Source organism: Aplysia californica, unplaced genomic scaffold, assembly GCF_000002075.1.
Source record: "Aplysia californica isolate F4 #8 unplaced genomic scaffold, AplCal3.0 scaffold00008, whole genome shotgun sequence".
Taxonomy (NCBI): Eukaryota; Metazoa; Mollusca; class Gastropoda; order Aplysiida; family Aplysiidae; genus Aplysia; species Aplysia californica.
The window spans coordinates 1,842,589-1,867,636 of NW_004797278.1; the positions used below are offsets into that span (position 1 = coordinate 1,842,589).

Here is a 25,048-nt window from a genome sequence, read left to right on the forward strand (position 1 = left end):
GAGAGCATGCAATAGCATATAGATCTATATGCCTATAGGCATTGGTGAGAAAAGGCAACAGACTGTAGAAATAGAAAACAGATTTCGTTTTGTGTAGTTTAGGCTAGGCATATATGGATAAAAACAGGGATACAAAGCGACAGATCGAACTCACCAGAGGCCTATATATATATATATATATATATATATACACATATATATGTAAACATGTATAATGCATCTTTCATGGATTAATAGCATTTTACTGAAACGGGCTCTTACAATTAAGTGGGTGAATGTTACAGTCTTTCTTAGACTGTTTTGCTGTATGCATTGTCTCTTGCTGATTCTTTTGTATTATTATGTCCATACTTCTCTGTCAGGCACATAAATTTGGGACATTACAAAATTCAAGGGTGGTCCTGACAGGGTCAAGCTAGCACTTCCTTACTTAATAATAATTAAGTAAGCTTTGTAATTTCTTTGTCTTTTTAATTTGGTTACATGTGTTCCGTAGTACATTTATTACAGCAGGACTTTAATTGTCTTCTTAGATGTCAAGGGTTTTTTTTTCTTCCACTTTTAATTTCTTCTTCAAAACTCTCACATCACATTGCAGACACTAGATCTATTATTAGATCTTTTGTCATGGACAGGACCTGTATCCTTTGGAACTGGCCTGGAGGGAACAATAATTATCTTTTTTGGAGGGTTTGGAACAGTAAACAGCATGGCCACAGCATTCTGCACTAGAATTGTTCAAGATGCAGATTTCCAAAGGCAGTAGCCTACGTACAGTTCAAATTGCTCAGCGCACAATGCATTCCCATGGTACCCGTATAGGTAACTTATGCTATTTTAAGAACCAAAGTCAGCCTTCCGATAATTCATAACCCATTTTTTTTAAACATCAGAAATAAATTATAATTTTTTGGTAGGAGTGCGAAAAACTTAGATTGTAACACAGAGTTTTACAGCAGGCCTATACAAAAGACCGGTGCTCACAATAAATAATACACTGTGGAGGCCCATATTCTCACGTGTGCAGTTACTAGTTAGATTCTAAATATTGCAAAAGTCATAGATATATACATAGAATATAGGTCTACTCATTTAGTTTCATTTCATAAAAGAGAAATATAAGTGCTTGATTGATTAGATCTAACAGTTTTAGTGAGTACATCTACTGGAGATTTTAAAACTAATTTTTTTTTTTTGGATAGAGTTAAATGACATTCATCCCACATCTAGTTTTCATACAATAAAGTTGAATATTGCCTGACATATTTGGATTGGTTTAATTCTGATGAGAAGCTTGAATTTTTAAAAAAATTAAATACTAAATATGTTTCACTACTCTATCTAGTCAGTTCTGCAGAGGTGGAGTCAAAGCGCCACATAGCCTATAGATGCAGTCTCAGGTCTACAGTGTGAGTGAGCGTGTGTGTGTGTGTGTGTGTGTGTGTGTGTGTGTGTGTGTGTGTGTGTGTGTGTGTGTGTGTGTGTGTGTGTGTGTGTGTGTGTGTTGGGGGGGGGGGGGTTCCCCCCCAAATCAATATGAAGGCAATGGTAATGTAATTTTTAACTTTTTAAAATTGGAACTTATCAGTCTCAAACTGATGAAGAAATAAAGGGGAAATCAGTGCTGGGTGATCCCCAAAAAATTCTTTCAGATCACTTGAAACACTTTTTTTGCGTGTTTTCTTTTCTTTCTTTTTTAGGAGGGGGGGGGCGCTTTACTGCCCCTGCGACAGCATAGGTCTCATATGAACAGGCCGGGCACATTACACTTTTTCAGTTTGGTAAGAATTTTTAATTTTGCTCAGGCGGGGCCATAGCTTAGCCTACTCTTTAGTCTCTCTCTAGTCATATAGCTGCACCAGGTCCTCTATTTTTAGTGACTTGATGAGATTAGTCACTGGTGGCTGCTTCTTATTTTGTACTCTACCTTCTGAGAATACAGGTGGCATAACATTTGGGGTACGCCTGCTGGGGGCAAAACTGAGTAGGAAGTAATCAATTTCATCCTTACAGTTCATACCAGGAATGGTCAGGAGGACTTTATCAACCATTATCTGGTGAAAAGCAATGCGGAACTCTTGGGGGTCAGGATTATCTCTATGGCCGCCTTTACCTCTGATGCCTGCAAAAAGGTTCTCTACGCAGTCCTGGTTCAACCTGTTGCTAAGTAAGAATTTCACGTCCCCATTAACAGTTTTCTATATTAAAACTAAAAGGGCTTGAATCGTTTGTATCTAGCCTTTAACGCAAGGAAGGATCTCTGCTGGCTTCTGGGATGCTTCATTGACATATATTCAATAAGTTTCCTCAACCAACAAATGGTGTCTTTCAAAAAGGGAATGTGGGATGAAGTTGGTGTTATGGAATGCTTATAAGGTTCTGATGACTTGCTTCCATTTGTGTTTAAAGCAATGAAAAGACTGTCAAATCTGTCTAGGAAAACAGATGAGGCCATGTGCTCAGGAGGAAACACATTCACTTGACAGAGGAATGTTATCCCAGCAGCAGCACTGTGACTCAGAACTTGAGCTGCTAAACTAACCTTCAAATGAGAAAACGTGGGTAAAGCAATGTGCTTTTGGGTACGTTTTGGGGGCCATCCTAAGTTGAAAAGTTTGGTCCTTCTCGTAGAAATCTCTGACCACACGCCAGGACACGACACCGTCATTGTTGAAAAAAATCGTGCTTCAACAAGTTATTCCTAATAATATTCTGGCACCTCACCTTGTCCTTAGGAAACCACAACAAAAAAAAGACACGAAATATCTGGTCTATTATATCATGCGTTTGAAAAGTTCACTGCAGAGCACCACTGGCTCGCCTTTTTTCTTTTACCTTTAGGCCGAAGTGGAAGATCAACTAGATCTACAGTTTCATTTGCACCTAAGCCTAAATCTAGATCTAGATCTAGTCCTACTTCCATGCTGACATTGAACACATTCACTTCACTGCCATTTTCCATAGCAAAATATTAATTATCAACTCATTTACTATGTTCAAAATGTAAATAGAAATAATTTCTAATCACTCCACTTTAAAAATGACATGACGAAACTTCTACTAACGTGGGAATCGCAGCTGTCGAATTAAACGGCGCGCATTTTCTTCTTGTCGTGTGGCGTTTGTTTAGGCTCTTAACGCGCATCTACTGTTTCTAGGGGGCGTCATCTAGAACCGGAAATAGGGCTGTTGTCCCGTCTTGTCTTAATGTATCTTGGGATGAAGCTTATTCCGTCTTGGGATGAAGAAACATGAAAGTTCTTTGCATAGATTTTCATTTAGAAGTCAGGCCAAATTTACACGGAGTAAATAATCCACCACAATTCTGCCGTGATCTGACAAAACGCATTTTTTCATTTTGGCGGGGAAATTTTTTATTCCACTAATGAATTCTACATGTCGAAAGCTAACTTGAGATATAATTATGCAAGCCTAACTGCGACTAGTTTTTAAATAAATTAGCTTTTTAGATTTGTTAAAACGCATTTATTTCCAATGTGATCTGACAAAACGCATTTTTTTCGTGCGTATCGACGTTCACATCACCTGTGATCTGATAAAACGCATTTTTTTCTTCCCGAGAAGGACAAAAATGCGTTTCATCAGATCACAGTTGACGTATGGTCAATACACAGATAAAAAAAACTCACTGCTGGCATCTGTTTGATACGTAGTATGTTCACATGCTTCGCTGAGGTGACCTTTTTGTGCCAATTTACAAAGTCTGAATAGTTAATTTGTAATCCTTGCCAGGGACGTGAACAAATAACAATTTTTATTTGGCCTGAACAATTATCACACCGTATAATGATGTCTTTTGCATCCTCAGCCATGTCACAAATTGCTTTAACAAAAGCTGAAGTAACGTCGGAGGCAGACCTTCCGGACGTTGCCTCATGCCAGAGGACAGATCTGACTTGCTTTGGGCTTTTCTTTTTCGCCTGCTGTCCTAAGGGTGCGAACGTCCAGTGGAAAGCTACTTGGCAGTTTCTGAAGACGCAGCTTTTGACGCCCCGCATGAAAGGCAACAAAACGACCTTTTGCATGTCCGCCGATACAATGATCTCGAACCCTACTTCAGGGCCTTGCTCTCTATTTTTGTCTTACTGTTTACGGTTTGATGCAACCCGTCTCTTGTGGGGTGTGTACAGTTGACACGTCTCAAGTCTGTGTCCAGTGCGGGCGGCTGGAGCTCATGGTGTGAGAAAGTCAGACATCTCACACATCTCGTTTCCAAGATCGACGAATCTAATATTCTTTAGCTGCACTCGCCTACCGTAGGATTGGTACCCTACCTTTAGAGAGCCATACGTCTCTGTGAAATAGGAGTGCATTTCTCGGATGGTTATGTCCGATGACAAATACCACCTATTAGGTGCATGTTCTCGCTTGTAGTGGCTCACTGAAGGGTGGAACTCTTCAATGTGTGAGTCTATTGCGGCAATTATGTCTTCCCGTCAAGGCGTGGGAAGGTGTTTTTGCACCCCTTTTGTCTCTAGGGGCAAACAAGTCACTTGCAAAAGCACCTGAGATTTTTAAACTGTTAAATACGGAATTGGATGTATCCGAAGGTGTGCAGAAAGAAACACAGAGCAGACGACGACCTGTTTACTGCAGTCTTTTGAGAGCGTACACGAGAATTTGGAAAAGTCACTTTTAGTCTTCGAGCGGTGTTGAAAAATCCAATTTCGGCGATCATGATAGGGTTGACTCCAAAACTCCTCATGAATTACTTGACGTCTTGGTGGAGGGATTTTCACGATGCAGTCATTCTACAGTTGCATGGAGGAAGAATAGTGTGCTTTTCCTTAAGAGTAAAATGTGGTACTTCTCGTCTTTCAGATGCAACGGGTGTTATCGTGGGCGATGGAGACAAGGCGGTTTGGTACAGCTGATCTGAGGACGAGGGGGTTGAGTCTGATACAGCTAATCTGAGGTAGATGAGGTTCCCTCAAGTTGACCTGGTGATAAAGGGATTATGTACTGAGATGGCGACAATGGCAGAAAGTCTGTTGGGCTTGCTGATATGGGTTGCACTGGTGATGCAACAGACTGACCTTTCCCCAGAGACACAGAATGGTGGTTCGCCTGCATTTTGGATAAGAGACAATTTGAGAAATGAAAAGTTGTATTCTCGAGAATAACTTTTCTTTCTTCAAATGATTTTTGCAAAGGCGGCATCGGTGACAAAGGAGATGGAACATTGTCAAATTCAGACAGGAGATCAGACAAAGACCTGCGCTCTCCCACCATCGGCGTTGAAGTTGGTTCATGCTGAGTCAAGGGACAATGGACTGGTGTTGATGTTGCAAATGGCAACATCAGCGAACTCTCTGTTTTCGCTCCAGTCAGCGAATGGATTTGACACACCTGAACTCTCTGACAGATGCTCACTTTCACCAGAATCATCGTCACCAAAATGAAGGCGTCGACGTGCACTCTTTACAGGGGTAGGAACATGGGGATCTGATGGACCAGTGATCACCTCAGCACCAGAGAAAGCTGGAACCTCTATAGCAGAGGCTGCTGTGGCTGCTGATCTTTGGATTTCTTGCAAACGCCGACGTTTTTACCGTTTTATCAAGGGTGGTTCATAACTTTCGAAAGAGCTGTGATCGTCTTTATGCTCTTGGACGATTTTCCTGAAAGGCTCGTGTTTAAAAACGAATAAGTAGTGGAGGTGTCCTTATGATTTGGCTGAATAGTCCATTTAATATTAACAACAGTCTGACACCTAGACAAACTTGTCAACTGTGGTGCCAGTGTCAAAAATAAACTAAAAAGACATGTCACTTATTTGCCTTCTTCATAATCATTACCTCTACAGTCACTCCAGACCATTAAAATGTTCCCGACTCAAGACTGGTAAAACAGGAGCCACAACAACTTAATCAAATCTCCCTCAAATGCAATGAAAATAACATGATTGCAACTTACCTTTTCATAAGTTCTTTGAACAGTTGTTGTGCATTCATGTTGAAGGAGTCACCACATGTTTTCTCAATAATCTGGTGGTCAAGAAACGAATTCCATACTTATTTAAATCCCCGAAGAGAATATTCACTCACCAGAATTAATAGCTGGATAAAAGTGACCGAATCTTTCGTTACCATTACCGGTGTGAGCAGTATCAATAAATTACTGCCAAACATCTCAAGTGTCAAAAAAGACTAAGACGAAACAACAACAAGCTTCTTCTTCTTCTTCTTCTTCTTCTTCTTCTTCTTCTTCTTCTTCTTCTTCTTCAGTAAAAGCTTTTGTATGTACACTGTAGAACAGAATCTGAACAAGAAATTTTAATACCTTTTTTCAGCCGTAGAAAATACGTTTAACCGGCAGTGAATTTGGAAGCAAGACACACGACTTCTCTAGCGATGATCTGATAAAACGCATTTAAATGCGTTTTACCGGATCACAGTTAACGGGACGCAGAAAATAAATGCGTTTTGTTAGATCATTCTGGGATTAATGCGTTGAAAATAAAACGCATTTCTACAGGAAAGATCTGATAAAATGCATTCTTCTTGTTTGTTTGTTTGTCTTTAGCTCAAATTCAATCAAATTTGGTACAGTCATGGTAAATGATATATACTTTTATGTGGGATAGTCAAACAAAAACAACATTATATTTGTTTGCTTAATTAGCAAAAAACACTCAATCGCGATTATCTCGAAACCTTGATTTTGAGAAAAATGCGTTTTGTCAGATCACGGCAGAATTGCACTTGAGCTTCAAACCTACCAACTGTGAGATTAATAATGACATTATTGAACTACATGACATGATGTATCATAATAATACAGAGACTGCAAAATTCGAAACTAAACAGCTTACACATCCGGCTTAAACATCCGAAGCATGCAGCTCTGTGTCCAAAACGATCACAACGGTTGTATTGTTTACACACAGCAACGCTCGACGCTCTGTTGAATGGACGGTTTCTGTTAAACTCTTACAAGGTAAGCCAACAGGACATTACAATTAGGCCTAACCCTTTTTGTCTGTCTCTTGTCAAGTTACCAGAACTTGTAAGAAAAGTTAGATATGACGGTTCCCCCCCCCCCCCTACTCTTTTCTTAGATCTAGAATCTAGATCTAGTCTACTACTTGGGCCAAAACCTGCGACAATTGCAGCGGGGTTGGAACTACCGAAAAAGCGTCTAGATTTCTAGATCTAGACTCTAGAAACTAGATTCTAGATCTCTAGATCTAGATCTAGATCTAGATCTAGATATACTATCTAGATCTATCTGTCAGGCCTACAGTTATAAATATTATAAATAGATCTGGTATATCACCATCTAAGTCTAGGACTGATTCAGACTCAAAAGTCAAAACTCAGAATTGTGGATTCAGACAAATTTTTAAGAGCTCCAGATCTAGTCTAGAAAATCTAGATCTAGATATATCTAGATTCTAGATATCTAGATTCTAGATCTAGAATCTAGATCTATTCTAGATCAAGATCTGAGATGAGTAATACCTTGATAATTTTTATTTTTGAGATTACTCGAGACTCGCCTTATAAATTCTGACAGAGATTGTGATAGAGCTAGATATAGATTATATCTAGATTCTAGATTCTAGATCTATGACTAATAACTATAATGAGTAATACAAAGAGATTACTCAGACACTCCTTCTGAGTGGGTAGCCTATACATTTTCATGAAAACATTGAATGTACTGAGAGTTTCAGTATCAGCCTTCAATTAAGTAGCCTTCTATCAGTGTTATTATATTGTTACAGGTCTAATATATGGCCCACCTTTAATTATATAGAGCTGTAACCATAATGAACATGTGACTTTCTTGAGAAAAATATTGCGAAGATTGTATTTTTGATAATGACGGAAAAGTTACAATACTAATCTAGATCTAGACTAGATCTAGATCTTAATCTAGATAGATTTTCTATATATATATATAATATATAGATCTAGATTATTCAACTCTGACTAGAGCCAAAACATCCAGTGATCCCCTTTCATTTCATTGTGTATTTTGCAGAAGTGAGTTGGTAATACAAGATCATGGCTAAACAAATCAGTCAGAAGACATTTGATGATGTTGTGAGGGAGAATATGAGAGAATTTGAAATGGAAGCTGAGGAGGCGGTGCAGGATGCCATCCAGCAATTTGAATCACAGGTATCGTACTGTTCTTCAAAAAAATAGTTATATTTGATTCATCAAGTAGATATCTAGATCATCTAGATCAAACTTCTGAAGAGCAAAAGTGCTTTCCAAAATGGAAAACCATCAAGAATCTAGATCTAGATTCTTGATATTTTTAACTTAATTGTCATTTAAAAAATGAATTGGTGTCATATTGAAATGAAGGCTCGCTGTCTCAAATGGATAATATTTAGAATGGAAGACGCTAGCCGTATTTAATTACGGCTAGGGTAGGCCTAACCACGGTCATTTGGTCACACTGTCATTTTGTCACGCCCCGATTATATGTGACGAAATGACGTCCCTTATCTCTCGAAAATTGTTGTACTAACCCTAGAAGCGCAGCCCCGGAAGTAACCCACCCCAAATGCATTTTCCATATTTATATAAGGAATGCTGAAATTTTCCGTTGAAAAGGGTCAGGTCCTCTATTATGCCCTTTATCTGGACGAAATGACTGGTATTCACGACTAGATGGCTAGGCTAGCCGTAGTTAAGGATGGTTGTTAAGACTGGCAGGCTAGCCGTACTTAATGACGGTTAGACGGCTAGGCTAGTCTTACTTTTGATGACTAGACTGCAGGCAAGTCATACTCATATTTAATCATGATGGCTAGACTGACAAAACAAAAAGATAAAAAATACTGAATTGTACTCAATGACGACTAGACTGCTAGATTAGCCGTACTTTAGGACGGCTAGGCTAGCCGTATTTAATAATGATGGCTAGACTGACAAACAACAACAAAATACTGAACTGTAAATAAATTTTTTGTTTGCAGTCTAAAATATGTCAAAAGGTGCCTTACTGACAGTGCATGTATTTTAAACCTGAATAATTACTCATACTAACATGACCTCTGTACTCTACAGTTTTCGGTCAATATACTAACCTAAGTACGGCTAGACTGGCAGGCTAGCCGTACTTAATAATGATGGCTGAATTGTAAACAAAATTTTAATTTGCAATGCCTAAAATATTTGTATTTCAAACGAAACCAAAGGTGCCTTACTGACTTGCATATTTGAAACCTGAATAATTACTAAATTACTAATGAGACCTGTGTACTCAACAGGTTTCGGTCAATTGGGCCTAACTTAAGTACGGCTAGACTGGCAGGCTAGCTGTACTTAAGTTCAGCTAGCTACTTCAATATATAGAATTGGATTTATCCCACTTTCATGTGGTAAAACAATGGTTTGCATTAAACATATGCAGGGGCTTGACTACCATACTTCAGTAGGCTACGGGGAATTAGGAGCATGTTATAATCTTCTCTGATACTGGTAAGTATAATCTTACATCATAAGAGAACCTTCAAAAATGAATGTTGAAGTAGAATAGTTCAAATTTTAACTGCCCTGGCGTAATTTCAGTGATGATGGGTGGATCAAAATGTTGGTGGGGCTTAAAAATGAGGAAGGGTTGAGTTAAAAAATCATGATTTCCTCAGTTTGGAGGAAAGCCTAGAAATTCGTGTAAGTTTATATGTGCGCAAGTAGGTGTTGGTTTTTGTATGATTTTATGTGTGCATGTGTCTCTAATTTTTTTAAGTGATATGGGTGGTCGGGTGTGTGCTTGCACTTGACATCAAGGGCAGAGGAAAACCATCAATCAGCAATAAAAGAAAAACTGTGCTGATTTTTGTGAACTCACGATGAGCCACAGACATTTTGATAACCACTCACTCAGACAAGAAAAGTGGTCTTAGTCTTCCATCTCTTTGTTCTTATTTGAAATCGTCTAGCAACTCCAACTTTTCATCTGAAATCAGGTGATAAAAAGGATTCCCTTTAATAGTAATAATGTTTGACATGATTCACAACTGATCAATTTCAGCTGCACAAACATACTCAAAGCATTTCAAACATTGTGTCTGTGAAAACACACAGTAGAAAGACATTCCTAATGAAGGTCCAACGAGCGCTAAAGTAACCGTGTATCACTGAACAAAGTGTGTTACCCCATTGTCAGGGCTCAGAGAGCTCTTCAACCCCTCTTTGCTGTGTTGTTGGCAAGTTCTTTTAAAAAAAATATATTTTACCTTTTTACAAGAAAATTTTCATATGAAAGGGTATGGAATGAACGGGTTCATCCTTTGCTGAGCCCTTAATACATTTGATTGGCTGTTTATTAGTTAGTTTTAGTAAAGGTTTTACGGCGCTTGCAACTGCATAAGGTAATAAATATGCTGTTTGTTAGGTTACTACAATTGTAGTTGGGGATAAATAGTGATTAATTAAACAAAAAGCATGGCTGTGTGCAACTTGAGGCAGGTAATTCTAAATGAATCATAATGGTTTCAACAGATTATTTTGTTAATTAAGAAACGTTCATTTTCTTAGGGAAAGAGTTCAAGGGAGGGTGGACTCAAGCCCTCATTAGCTGCCTCTATGCACCACTACTGCATAATTTAGAATTGATCCTTGCCCACTAAATGATTCTGTGATCAACTATTATGGGCAACGTTGAAATTTTTTAACAGTTCTTGGAGCAGACTTAGTTTTAATGTAGTCATATGGGCAATAGATGTTGGACTTATTAAAGACACTTTGACTGAAGAAAGAAGAAGTCAAAGCCACTGTTCTCTTGACTGGTTTCATATGGTCAATACTGTAGATTAAAGTGTTATTCTTGAAATGGGAAAAAAAGGCTGCCTAACCTGCAAATGAGTTCCTTAGAAAAAGGCACACTAATGGTTATTCGTCAAAAGTGCATTTTTATTTGTTGCCCACTTTGCCTCTGTGGCAAGGTCAAGCCCAGTCTCGTTTCCTGCCAGCACTAAGCCTGTTGTTAGAAAGATATTCACCCCTGAGACTTGATACATCTGTTGCTTTGTGTAAGGCAATGCATCCATATAGTACATTTGTTTTTAATGCATCTAACCCAGTTTCGAATGTTTTATATTTTCTCTTGTCTTCAAAACATTTTTTGTGGGGCCTACAAAGTTGCAGCTCGGACTTTTTGGATAAAGATTTTCTTTCTGCATTATGTCAGACTTGAATTCTTTGCACAGGAACCAGTCTATTATGTGTAGAAACTTGACTTCTTAAACTTCTTTTTTCAAATGCAAAGCAGTTTCTTTAGGCTTTCCAAGAGAAGAAGCTATAGTTATTCAGGATTTCTAAAAAAAAACCCAAAGAAGTCTTTTTTTTTTTCCATTTACCCTCCAAAGCTCAAGTTAAGCCTTCAGCAGGTTCTTCCGCCCACTTCACAGCGGATGTCTCATTTATAACTATGTTTCCTACTAAAGAACGGGGACTTAACCTTTCAGGCAAGATTATGCAGATCAGGACCTTTCCATTTCACTCTCTGATAAGCTCGCCTAAATGTAGCCCACCAACTCTCCCCAACCCAGGCAGGTGGATAAAATCGCAGCACTTTAAAGCAGTCCCACAGATAGATCCTTGCCATGACAATTCCATAAAGAGGTCTAGATTTTCAGAAAACCACATGGAATTTAGATCATCGTACTCCCTTTATCCCTCCTGTAGCTTACAGGTATTATCAATGAAATAACACCTCAGTCTCTCCTCTATAATGCAGGAATATGAGCAGTGATGCTAATTCTTTTTTGTGTGTGCTCTTGGAATATTTTTTTTTTTCAATGTATTTGATATTCCTCTGGTGAAAGAGTACTACTTCAGCAACACATGTATTTGTACCCCATATTCAAATGAGACTGGTGTGCCCCAAATTCACCATCTTACTTTTGTTTTGCTTTCTTTTTGCCAGGGTGTGAACCTAAGCATCATTGTTAAGGATCCATCACTTTATACTGAGAGTGCAGATAGTGGAGATACACATGACCACCCAGTTGTTACTGCTGTGAAGAAATTGGATGCCTGTCTTGCGGGTCCTCCAGGTGCAGCTCAGGATGAAATAGTTTCTTGCTTACAAGATGTACAAAAAGAATGTGACACTGATCTGTCTCGAAGATGTCTTGCTGGAAGTAATGGTGCTTATGACGTCTTGTACAAAGCCCTTTGCACCTATGAAAAGGAGCCGGACACTTTTAGACTGGTGCTGTCTTCTTTTTGTGCCCTAGTGAATGGACAGCCTGATCTCATAGATTGTAAAGGCATTGAATTACTGATGAGTGCTCTGAAGCAGTATAGAGAGAGTGCTGAAACAGAGGAATTAATTGTAAGGGCAATCAGGCTCAACTGTGTCAAACATGAGGCAAACAGGCAAGAATTCGTCAAACATGACTATATAATTACTGCCACTGAGCTCCTCACTGCCCACAAGTCTAACCCAACACTGGTCAAAGAAATTTGCATCAGTCTTAGAACTCTTACGTTGGATGATGATGTTCGAGTTCCATTTGGGAAGGCCCATGAGACTGCCAAGACAATTGTCACAGAAGGGGATGCACTGAAAGCTATTCTGTCACTCTGCGAAGGTATTGAAATCTGTTATTTGTTGATTTACTTTTATATAAGGAAGAGCACTGCCAGTCTATTGTCATGATTTTTCACCCTCAAAATGTGTACCAGTACAAAACAAAATATGTAACTTGACGTCAACACTTTAAGAATGCAGTCCTTGAATTTGGATTGCTTTGATCTGAATTTTTAATAAAAAGTGACAGACTGTCCTGGTTTCTCTAGTTGTGTGTCATTGTTCATAATCATAATAATTGCTAACACTAAATTGCAACTGAGATTGAACTTTGAAGTCTTTTTCCTTGTAATGTTTATTTGTACTGGGCTGAGACAGAAGAATCTACTGATGGTCTCACAGTTTGTTAATGTTACGCTTTGTTAGATAAACAGTTGGTAGAGAAGATTTTTTTTCATATAAATTTATCTCGATACGCTGTTCATTTGACTTGTCTGCAGAGTTTGACTGAGGTATTCATTTATACATATGCATCCTTGTACTGAATTTTAAAATCTTATTTTCTTTTACATTGTTTTAAGATTATTTTCTTTTAATTAAATGCACTGAGTGGTTGTATTAACAAACAATTTACTATAGGAGATAAGACTACAGGACTCTCTTTAAAATTCTGTGAATGAAGAATATATAGGCTTACATCATGATTTAGGCTGAACCAAGAGCTGGCTGCTGAGCTTAGCCTACATGCTTGGTGGTGTCAAATGTCCTCGATTTGTGCTGTCCAAAATTGGAAAAAAGAAATTATTCTTTGGCCAAGGCATTTAATGATTTGAATTATATTGTCGAAATTTGTATAGTAATCCAAAACTTGATCTGCCCTGTTTTCCTTGTTTTTTCAGAGCATTTGAACAATCCAATAGTGCTTGCCGAGCTGTTCCTCACTCTAAGCTGCTTGGCAGTGAGAAATGAATTCTGTGAAGAGGTCATGAACAGAGGAGGCCTCAAGCTCATCATTCAAGCTTTTGAGAGTGGAATAAAAGATAAGGTATGTCTATTTACATGGGTGTTCATATGACTGGATCTATTCTATTTCGTGTGAGTGGTATTAGGAGTAGAGAAGGCTTTCAAAAAAACATAATTAGTTCTTTCCTTTTAAGATCAACACAAACTATGTACCCTTCCATCTGTTCTTCTGTTTCTGATTTTGTCATATCAGACTCAGACGTGTTTCCTGGTTTTTCCATAAACAGGGTGGGCAACATAGTCTGTGATTGGCTGCACTACTAATTATTCTACATTGCCAAGTCTTTTTTAGTTTTGAGGAAATACATGCAGACGTTAACTTTTTATTTTACTTCTACAAGGCATCGACAGTGTTGAAAACTTTTCTTCTTCTATGTTACCAGCAATCTCAGGGATGATTGAGTATAGATTACTCTTCAACCTATATGACTATTTTTTATAAATAATCTGTCCCCCGCAGAATTATGCAAATTTAGATGGCCAAATTATGCAAGACAAATGCAAAATTATGCAAGTTACTGTAACACCATTCACGACATGTTTTGCACTTTTTCAAATAGAATTTTCATGTTTTAGATCTAAGTACAGAAGAACTGAAACAGAAGATATCAGTATCTGTAGTTCCTTGTGTATTTGGAAAGATACACATCAGTCAGGGGAAAAAAAAACAACCAAAAAATATAATCTCTGTAACTTTTCAACTGTATAGAGGAAAGAAAAATGTTTAATTTAAAAAAACGACATCTGGACCTCTGATGCTGGCACATCACTAAAACCAGAGACACCTGGCAAACATGAAACATCAGCAGACATGAGAACAACTTTTGTTGGAGTGAAAAATTGAACATTCTCAAGGAACAAAAATCCCTAACAAGGGAAATAACCAACTTGTCACTTAAATGAGATGTAGGCTATTACTGAGATTACTTCCCTTTAGTCACATCGCGAGGCATTAAATTGTTTTGTGAAAAAAAAAATATTTTAAAATGCGGGGAATAAAAAATTATGCAAATGTTGCAGAATCATGCTACAATACACGGCCCGCGGCTGCACAATCGCATAATCCGACAGGGAGAGAATAATGTATTTGGGGGCTCTTGTGGCCTAGAGGTTAAGGTGTTCGCCTCTCATTCAAAGGTCCTGGGTTCGAATCCAGGTGGCGACAGGAAAAATTTTCTACTGCTACTCCTTGGCTCCTTCTTACTGCTGTCTTTCAGCCACATCCCTGATTTTCTGGTAGGACAGATCTACACCTAGCCTTCTCGGACAAGGGCGAAAAATCTCGGAGGTCCTGTGTGCAATTTGCGCAGGTTAAAGATCTCTTGGTGATCTAATATCGATAAGAGTAGGCTTCAGATGCCACCTGGGCAAAATTCAAAATTTCCTACCATCTGAAAATGTTTAAAGTGTCACACGTGCTCGTATGACCTCATGCAGTTGCGAGCGCGGTAAAACACTTACCAACCCCCCCCCCAAAAAAAAACGTATTTTCCTACTCGAGCGGAGTATCCCTTGCCTCACATCTCTTTACGTACCTACAAGACCATTTTCCTCACTGCGACTGATCCATTTTGCCAGCTATTTTTTCCATTGTGGCTGTAAACAGAAAAATATGGGGGGTTTTTGTAATATCAAAATATGTATAGAAATCATTTTTTTATCATCAGACATTACAAGGGAAAAAGTAATCTAAGCCCAAAATTGTAATTTATGGAAGTCTGTAGCCTGTGAAATGGAAGAAAGTAAGAATTTGTCAAGCTCACAGGCACCAGACACGAGTGGTGCTAGGTGCAAAATAAGATACGGAAGTAGGGAATGAGTGAAAGGCAGTCGTGTCATTTCCGAAAGCATTCTTTATTACCAATTACCAGTATAATTTACTATGATCAAAAGTTTCTCCAGATTTGGAATATTGCCCTAATCTGTCCCCATGGTTTTATGCACCCCGCATAATTTTGCAAAATTTGATCATTTTTTCATAATTTCTGATTATTTTCCTTTATCTTTCATTCATTGTTAAAATTAACAGAATCGCATAATTTCACATTTTTGGGCTCAGTTTGCATAATTTCAAAATTTTTCTTGCATGAAACAACGGGGACATCCCAGTAGCCCTTTCAAATGCCAAAAAGTCTTACTTGCACAGCATGTTGTAAACAGAGTCTCAAGAATTATTCGTCCTCATTTGAAAAGACAAGGTACCCAATAAGCAGGGACAAGCAAAAGAAACCTTAGTTTTGCATCCATTGTATACAGACATGTATACAGTGGAGTCTACTTAAACCAAACACAGTTAATTCAGTTTAGTAGAGGTTTTAAGGCGCTCGCAACTGCATAAGGTCATTTGAGCGCCAAGGGGTGGATGTCAACAGAGAAGTCCTTACAGGGAATCAGACTTACTCTGCTCACCTCTATAGCTTCAACAGAGCAAGGAAATAGCGGGTCGCAAGAGTGTGACAAACATACAAAAGAAGTAGAGGGAAAATGACGATAGTAAGGATTAGGAAAGAAAAAGCTTTCTATTTGAGTTACCTTTTTAAACAAAAAACGTGGTTAGACCATAAAAAAAATCCAGTGGCCCTACAGATTTTGGCTTAAGCAGACTCCACTGTATGTATACATATGTCATGCCTTAAGAACCCATGGACCAAACCTTTGGCATTGCTATTGACATGAAAGACGAGCATCTTACATCTAGTAAGCTAATCTCCCCCCCCCTCCCCCCCTCTTCCAACCGAAAGACCAAGATACTTCACAACTTGATGAAAATTCTCCCCACATGTGAATCAAACTCAGGTGTCCTGCATGTGACATCAAAGCGTCTAACTGCTACACTACAGACGCCAGGCTTAATGATGGCAAATATATAATTTTTCCATATACCGATGTTAATCCCACAAAAAAAGTTGAAGTTTTAACCTGTAGATCTAATTGCTGCCTTGTGAACACTATAAGAGATTTTAAAGCTCATTAAATCTTATATAATTATATATATATATATATATATATATATATATATATACATATACACAGGTGATTGTCCGACAAGCCCTTATTGTGATGAAAGTTCTTGCTGGCAATGACGATGTGAAGAAAGAGATTTGTAAACTTGGAGGTGTGGAGCTTGTTGTGACAGCCATGACCACCCATCAGAACAACTCCCACATTGCAGAGGCAGCCTGTAAACTGCTGACTGCTATTACTCTGCGGAACCCAGAGAACTGCCGCAAGGTGGTAGATTGTCATGGGCATCAGCATATTGTCCAGGCCATGAAATTACATCCCAATGAAGTGGGAGTTCAGGTATGGAAGAAATATTATCTTTTGTTTCCCCCATTTTGAAGCACTTGTTCTCAATTGGTTGTTGATGTTTTTTCAGTAAATCAAGTCAATTTTGTTAATGTCATCGTTGTTATTATTGAGTAAAGAGAAGCACACAATGATGGTTATTTGGTATTGGGAAAAAGTAAGACAGACAGACACAACAGAGGAAAATTTAAGACGTAGGACCTACCAGCGGTACTCTCCAACCACCGCTCTAAGTGTCGAAAAATACTTTTGCTAAGAACTATTGTTAAAGTTGAAGGCCTTTGTCTCTGCGAAGATAGCTCACAAAGGCCCTATACATAAACACGTGGCGTCAGGTTGTTTGTATTACTTACTAAACTTTAGCCTTGTGCAGAACACAGTGTGCTGATGTGGATCCACTTTTTCATCATTTCTGTGTGACTGTCTGGCAGATTAAGCAAGCTGACAATGTCAAAGAGAAAGCATGATGCGTGCAGCCTTCAGCTTAAACTGCAGTTACTGAGAGGGGTAGATGAGAAACATTTTTCAAAAAGACAAATTTGCCGCAAGCATGGCATTCCCAGCTCTATGCTGTCAACAGTCACCGCTATTTGAGCAATATCTCTTAACTGAAAACACAGCTAAACCAATTTCAATTTAAGCGGAATCCACCTGCTTTCTACTTGGTTTCATACAGCTTTACTACCAAAACTACACGCTAGTATCATACATGAAGCATATTGTTACCACTGACCTTGGATGTTTAATTTTCAAACAGCCTTCCTATTAAGTCAAGGTTAATGAGCTTGTTGTATGTCAACCTTCATGAGTTTTTAATTTATGAAGAAAAAAGAGATCAGTAGCATCATGCTAAAAATTGTTGCAGATTTGAAGGCATACAATCCTTCAGACTAGTTTCTGCTCTAGTACCCGCATTTTTAACTTTCTTCTCATAAGGAAAATGGTGGATAGAAGGGTACAACAAAGCATTTATGAGGCATTTTGGTAAAATCAGTCACTCGTCAAAGAAATGAAATTGAAGATACGTGTACTTTTCCGACGGTTTGGAAATTTGTATTGAAGTTTTGTTCAATTGGCTCAACACCTTTCATCTCCATTAAAAAACATGTTTCTGTGTTAATTTTTCTGAAAAACGATTAAAGGCACAAAAATACAAATTTTCCGTTTCCCGGGGCTCTTAAGCTTTGGAAGTCACCAGACTATGGCGACCTTTCATTTGTTAATTATATCAATCGCAAATATCTCGACAAGTTAAATGGGTAATATTTTTTCATCAAAGAATAGACCAATGATTTAGCTTTAAGATGATGCCAACAACCCCACATGCCCAAAAATTGAAAAGTGCCAGATTCCACTTCGGCATGTCTCATTTTACAAAAGAGATGGGGAACCTTATTCTCCACAAACCCCCCAAACAACCATATTCAGATTCTAGAACATAGAATTTCTTTTTTTTTAATTTGATGTCAAAGAAAAGGATATTTTGATACTTTTTATATTATCAGAACTAAATTATTTGAATCTAAATACAGAGGAAACCTGATATAACAGGGAAGATGGGACCAGAGAAAAAGTCCTATTATATCCGATCCCTGTTAAATCAGAAATGCAAGAGAAGTAAGCATTTCTGGACTTATCCAGCTGTATTTATTCATGGGTAGTTTCCCTTGTCACAAGTACCCACGAACAGGGGTTTTGGCCTTGTGGCAGGCCTGAGCTTGACACATTACGCGTGATTGTAGCTAGGCTTAGGGCTAGTTCGAAGTCTGTAGCACACGGCTCTCTCGCTTCACCCGCTGCGTGTGCTTGTAGTGGCATGCCTTGTGTGGGCTTGCTCAATCACTGCGCTGCTCTCTCTCTTTCTCTCTCTTAATTTTTACACCTTGTTAGCAAGCTTTTGTCCCTGCTATAAAACCGAGTGGGCTCCGATAAGGCCTTGTTATTGCCGATAACTTTAAATAGAGACAAAGAGTAGGAAAAAACGGGGATTTAAAAAATTCCAGTTATTCCCGGATTCCTGTTGGTTTCCACTGTTTAAGATGGCCACGCATTGTTGAGGAGAAAAGTGGCCGTATAAGACAGGTGGCCGTCCGTCATATGCAGGAATGATCAGTCAAAATGAAAAAAACAAACCATTCACTTCTGAGGTCCTAACTGGAGGTGGTCGCAGGCTTGGGATTTCCGGGGGAGGGGTTGTTGGTGGGTTTTTTTAAGGTGGGAGAGGATAGGACGGTTTTGTGGCTTTTAGTTGTTAGGTTTTTTGGGGGGTTTTTTGGGAGGGCGGGATTCTTTTAATTATCACTTCGTGAAAGGTCAAAATAACTCTAAATGTGTCAGACGAGGAAGATCAAGTGCCATAGTAAAACAAACAAATGGGTCGCCACCACTCGGCGAATGAGTGACACTTCACTGTCATGAGTTTGTGTTGACTTCCATTGTTAAGGACAAGGTTTACGAACTGAGTTGTGGGTGGGACTTAAAGGTTATGACGGATCACACGCTTCCCTTAGCAGCAGCTGAAAATTTATTGTTACTCATTGGTCAACTCGGGTAAACTTTGGGAGCGACCTAAGCAACATGACATTTCATCCATTTGAGAGACTGGCAATAACGACAGGTAAATGAATTATGACGGCTTGTCCACAGCGGCGGAGGAAAATGATTTTTTTAACAAAACTTTGCCGTCTCAGGCAGGTAAATTTGGCTGTGGGTTGATAAAATAGGGTGGCCTCGGCCGCGTTGGACAAGTGCCCGTTTTACACAGTTAAATTGTACAGAAAAAAACGCGAAGGGGGAAAATGGAAAGTGGCTCTTCGTTCAGGTGGCCATCACGGCAGGTTCAACTGTATCTAATATGCATAGAAAACACTTTCTTCTTTGTTTTTATGGCAACCTTTCATTGAAAAGGTTTTCAAGCTTTTGTGCAATATGTTTTCCCCAGAAAAATGCATGCATGTCCTTGAGGAACCTTGTGTCCAGAACAAAAGACTTATCTGAATGTATACTGGCCCTGGGAGTGGAGCCCCTCCTCAACAACGCCATGAATTGCCACAAAGAAGCTCAGGACGAGGCAAAGGCTGCTCTCAGGGACTTGGGATGTAAAGTAGAGCTTCAAGAATTATGGAAAGGGAAGAGAGGAACTCTGCAATAGGTTTCTTCTTCTGACTAGCTTTGCTTTTAATTCAGTTTCCAAATTCTTTCATTGACAATAAAAAAAGGTGTTAGAGAACTACTGACTTTTTACTTATTTTTTCACTTTTACTTTTATTGCTACAGGACAGTTCTATGCCCCTTTCAACCTGTATAAAGATTTAAGAGGTGGAACCTCTTAGGGGGCTCTCGTGGCCTAGAGGTTAAGGTGTTGGCCTCACACTCAAAAGGTCCTGGGTTCGAATCCGGGTAGCGACCGAAAAATTTTCTTCTCTAAATTTGTCTCCTTTCACCTCACTTCCTGCTCTCTAGCAATGTTCTATCGTCTGCTTTCGTCTCCACTTTCTGCCCTCACCCCGTCACCTCCTTTGCCCCTTCCTCTGGGCTCCTGATTCTTTCTGCAGCCTTTCTACTGCTACTCCTTCGCTTCTTCTTACTGCAGTCTTTCAGCCACACCCCTGATCTTCTGGTAGGAAAGATCTACACCTAGCCTTCTCGGACAAGGGCGAAAAATCTTAGAGGGCCCGTGTGTAAGTTGCGCACGTTAAAGATCCCTTGGTGGTCTAAAATCGATAAGAGTAGGCTTCGGCCGCCACCCGGGCAAAATTTAAAATTTCCTACCAACTGAAAATATTAGGTGTGTCCCGCGCGCTCATATGACCTATGCAGTTGCGAGCGCCGCAAAACACTCTACTATAAAAATAAAAATAATAAAAAAAGAACCTCTTAATTCAATGTCCATCTCTTCCAGGACTGAGTAGAGTAAGTGGAGAGCCTTGAAAACTCCCCAACAACCCACTTTTAAAACTACCCATTTGGGAATTCGAACCAGGGTCATCCAAAGTACAAATGGCATGCCCATTCTTTCACTTGGTATGTTCAGAATAATAAGAACAAACAAAGTATTTTGTATATATCAATGATCAATGTCTGTAAAGAAACTGAATGTTTAAAGGAGGAGCTTAAAGAAGCATTGCTTTTTCCCTCAATTACAGTCCACTCCACTTGTAGTGAAGTCGGTCATAAAGATCTTTGGACGTAGCAATCTATTTCCGTGGAACGAGCACCGATGTAACACAAACTCAAATTGAATCGGTTGTACCGAATTCACTACATCTGTCGTGACTGCTGTAGTGAGGTGTATTCTTATCCCGGCCCATATAGTTAATAGTAAAAATATAACAGTTTTAACGATGTTCCCCCCCTGGTTAGTTTTGACCTAGCATTGATGAACCCGATATTGTTTTGTAACGTTACGCACATTCACACAATAGTACGAGGCATCAATCTCCCTATACTATTGATAACCTCATATGATAAGCGCCGAAGCGAACACGATACTGTCTCTCTCTCTCACTTCGTCTAGCGCCATGAGGAACAACTACAGTGAGGTTGGGTACTGGGATTATTCCCCTTGAATCTTTCTTCCAACTGCTGTTGCGAACTTCGGATGTATCGATCTTTTTTCTGGTCCCCCAACGACATCGCTACAAGCTTAGTCGACTGTATGTCAAACCCTACAGAATGGAAAAGTATTTTATAAAAAATGTTCACTTTGAGTAAGCAAATATGGACATTGTAAAACACAGGAAAGAAACTCAAGAATGCGCAGAGTCACTTTCGTCAAATGGGCACATCAGCATTAAAATAAAGGTTTACCAGAGTGTTTTAGAGCACCTTATATCTGAGGAGCCATATCACAACTGAAAGCACAGGTGAATAAATAAAAGAGACAAAGCTCAAGTTTCACAAAAATTTACCAGAAGTGTTCAAGTAATCCAGTTTCACTTCAACTGATCTAATACTAATACAACATTTTTTGAAAAAAGTAAACAAAAGAACCTTTTCTATTGCATGGAAAACATAATTTATTATGCTTAACAAATCCTTAAAAGTATCCATAAGCCGAACCAAAGTACATTTGAGCTCTTTTTCCAATAATCACAGTATTTTATTTTTTGGAATAGATTTTATGACAGTTTTAACATGGTGTAAACAGAGAGAAAATTACATCATTTTTTTGTGTGCATAATCTCAAAGAAAAGCAAATACCATAAACAATCAATATATATAGGCCTACTTATTGTATCTAAAGTCAGCATGATACAAATAACTTATGAGTTCATTACTTTTACTTTTAATAAAAGCAGTTGAACAAACCATTCATGTAGAAAAGGCATTTTGGTGCATTTTGCTCCTTATTCCTTATACTATTACTATACTTTCTGAATTATTCTTGTACTTTGCTTATCGGTTCTTTGTGAATTGTGTTCCATATCACTCTACCTCAGGAGCTACAATCATAGCTTGTTCACTTTCATTTGTCCGAAGTTCAGTTAAAAACTGTATGAAAACAAAATAGCTCTATTCAATCTTCTCAGGTCTTTGCACACAGGTTTAAAAGTGGGAAGACCAACAGAAACTAAAAGCCCATAATGAAGAACACTGCACTGCAAAATAAGATTTCGACACATGCTGTGATGTAAGCCTAAAGATGTTTTTAAAATAAATAATAGGTGATATACACACGCCTAAAACTTTTTAAATTTTTATCAAAACTTTACTTTTTAATTTAACTCACATCCATGAAAATATGGTCCAACAGACAGGGGAGTACTTTTCAAGACACATAATATTTAGTGACATCTAGATGGTAAAAAGTATGTGATTACGTAGGAATGTGAGTGTGGCATCGCCGTCTCAAAATGAGCAATTTGTAAGGTAAGATGCTGTAAACCATTTATTGTAGTGATCCTGTGTATGCACTCAAAAGATGGTGCTTAATATGGGGTCCGAATAAAGAAACTTTTTAATTACTGGGTCACAATGTTTAAAAAAATATGAAGACTCCACTGAAAAAACGGGTATAGTCACAAACTGGAAATTGTGAGGGTGTCAATTTTAAAAGCTTGTGGACTCCTAACTTCATATTTGTTTGATTGGTGGTTTATTTTATATGTTTGTTGGATGGTAAATCTAACAGCAATAATCAACCAACAGCTGAACAGAAATACAGTTATGAGCCAACAAGCGTTTAAAATTGGTACCCCTGCGATTTTCAGTTTGTGACTATGCCCGTTTTTTCAGTGGACTCCTCATATATATTTTTATGTTCGATCCCTGGCCTACAGGAGTGCAATGCAAAGTTACGTGCCCATTTATAAATTAATAAATGAGCAACAATTTTTTCTAAAGCAGACAGATAACTCTTTAGAAAAAAAAAGTTCTACAACAGTGCACCATTAGAAAGAACAAGTCTGCAAGCCAGAAGCACTGAAGTGTACTTTCTGAGGATATTACATACTGTGATCTTATGGGACATACATTTTTTTTTCAAAAAAGGCACTTAAACTCACCAACTAACACCAAAACTTTTTAAACGGTAAATTCAAATCATAACTTGCAATTTCTTCCCAGCAAAAAAAAAAAATTAACAAATTTAGTTGTAAATAGTCATTAAATTGTTCATTATTATAAATATATAGGAGAAGATGATCAAGTGTAGTAGAATGGGCTAAAATTAGACATGATGAACACATGAAGCATAAGGCTGACAAAATAAAATCTTTAACAGGTGTGTGTATCCACGGAGAGATGATCGATACTTGTCATCCATAGGTACTGAAAACACACTCGATCAAAAAAATTCCTACCCCTGAGAAACTTCTATCATGAGAGAAAAAAATAGTGCAAAAAAACAATAACATAGAATTGACTCTCAATTTAGATTATATTTGACATACTAGGTCAATTAATTCATCACACGCAATAGCCTTCACTAAAATTTGTTACTGTCTACTAGTAGAAGCCATTACAGATATATCATTTAGTATGTTAAAAGTCAAAAATTCCAAATTTAAAAACAAATTGTTTAATCTTAATCGTGTCATTGGGAGGGGTTGCAAAAGTGGTTCCTTTTCACATCATTACTTTACAGAAAAGCATTAGGTTTCGAATATATGCTGGACTGACAATTATTAATCTATAAGATTTTACACCAATATCACTTACGTTCAAACCAAAGGGAGAGATTTCTCACTAGTACATGTACATTTTTTCCTGTAACAAAACATTGCATACAATACAGGGTTTTTTTTCCCTCGAAAAAGAAATATCAAACAAAACAAAAACAGAAAAACTGGGCAAGGAGTTGAAAGTAGAGAACAACAAAATTACATTGAACAAACTTATAGAGCAGTTAAAAATTTGCGGCGCAACTTATTTTCAAATGTTTCCTCAACTATCCAACATAGACTTTCCAGCTTTTGCACAATGACTTGTATCAATTTGTCTTAACAAATCAATATTTTTTTAAAACATCAATCAGCTGTATTCTAGAATATTCTTAAATAAATACTCATTAAAAATCCAACTGGGTAGTTTCTAGAGATTTTTAAATTTTAAAAGGTCTACAGATGGGGCAATATTGCTTTTAAAAGCAAGTCCGTCATTTTTTTTCTAATCGCAACAGTATGCTTATTGAACACACATTTTGAGAACCTAAGTGCAAAAAAAGTGGTCAATATAAAATTAATTTCTTGCAACATGTTTGCCACTAAAAAGTGTCATTGGTGAGCTGTGACGTAGGCCACATACGTATCCAAAATGTGCGTGAGAAGCGGGAAGTGCTGAGAACAATCCCATTTTCCAGAAGAAGGAGATTTATTGTATTTTATTTTATAGAAATTTGTGAAGAAAATTTGTTTAATCTAGCTCCAATTGTAGTGGGAAAATACAATTCAGTTGAGACAAATTGATTCAACCTTCTGTGAAAAGTATGCGTGAGACTGATTCACTCGTTAAAGAGATATTTGAGGATAAGACGCCCCACAAATTTTTGACTGCACTATAGATAACAATGTACTTGATTCTTGAATGATACAAAATTCTTGCATTGTAACATATAGGATTTCATGAAGCACACATCATAAAAAGATTTTCTTCTTCTCTGTCAACATTCAGAAACAATGTCAGCACATGAATTTTGTTCAGTTCTACACATCAAGAACAATGCAGCTTTTTCCTTTAATAAGACTGGAAGGAA

The 25,048-nt window shown here is 38.1% G+C and overlaps 1 protein-coding gene across 1 annotated transcript; it reads left to right on the plus strand.

Annotated features, from left to right (window-relative positions):
• Nucleotides 1-6,824: 6,824 nt before the first annotated feature.
• LOC101849336 (armadillo repeat-containing protein 6) lies at nt 6,825-20,083 on the plus strand. Its single transcript, XM_005089697.3, has 6 exons — nt 6,825-6,960; nt 8,011-8,150; nt 11,914-12,583; nt 13,422-13,567; nt 16,579-16,848; nt 19,796-20,083. The coding sequence occupies exons 2-6, from the start codon at nt 8,034-8,036 to the stop codon at nt 20,003-20,005; spliced, it is 1,413 nt and encodes a 470-aa protein (XP_005089754.1). The 5' UTR covers nt 6,825-6,960; nt 8,011-8,033; the 3' UTR covers nt 20,006-20,083.
• The last annotated feature ends 4,965 nt before the right edge of the window (nt 20,084-25,048 follow it).

Coding starts and splice junctions, on each gene's coding strand:
- LOC101849336 (XM_005089697.3), top strand. CDS start 8,034: ATGGCTAAACAAATCAGTCAGAAGACATTTGATGATGTTGTGAGGGAG. Junction 8,151..11,913: donor TCCAGCAATTTGAATCACAG/GTATCGTACTGT, acceptor TCTTTTTGCCAG/GGTGTGAACCTAAGCATCAT. Junction 12,584..13,421: donor TATTCTGTCACTCTGCGAAG/GTATTGAAATCT, acceptor TTGTTTTTTCAG/AGCATTTGAACAATCCAATA.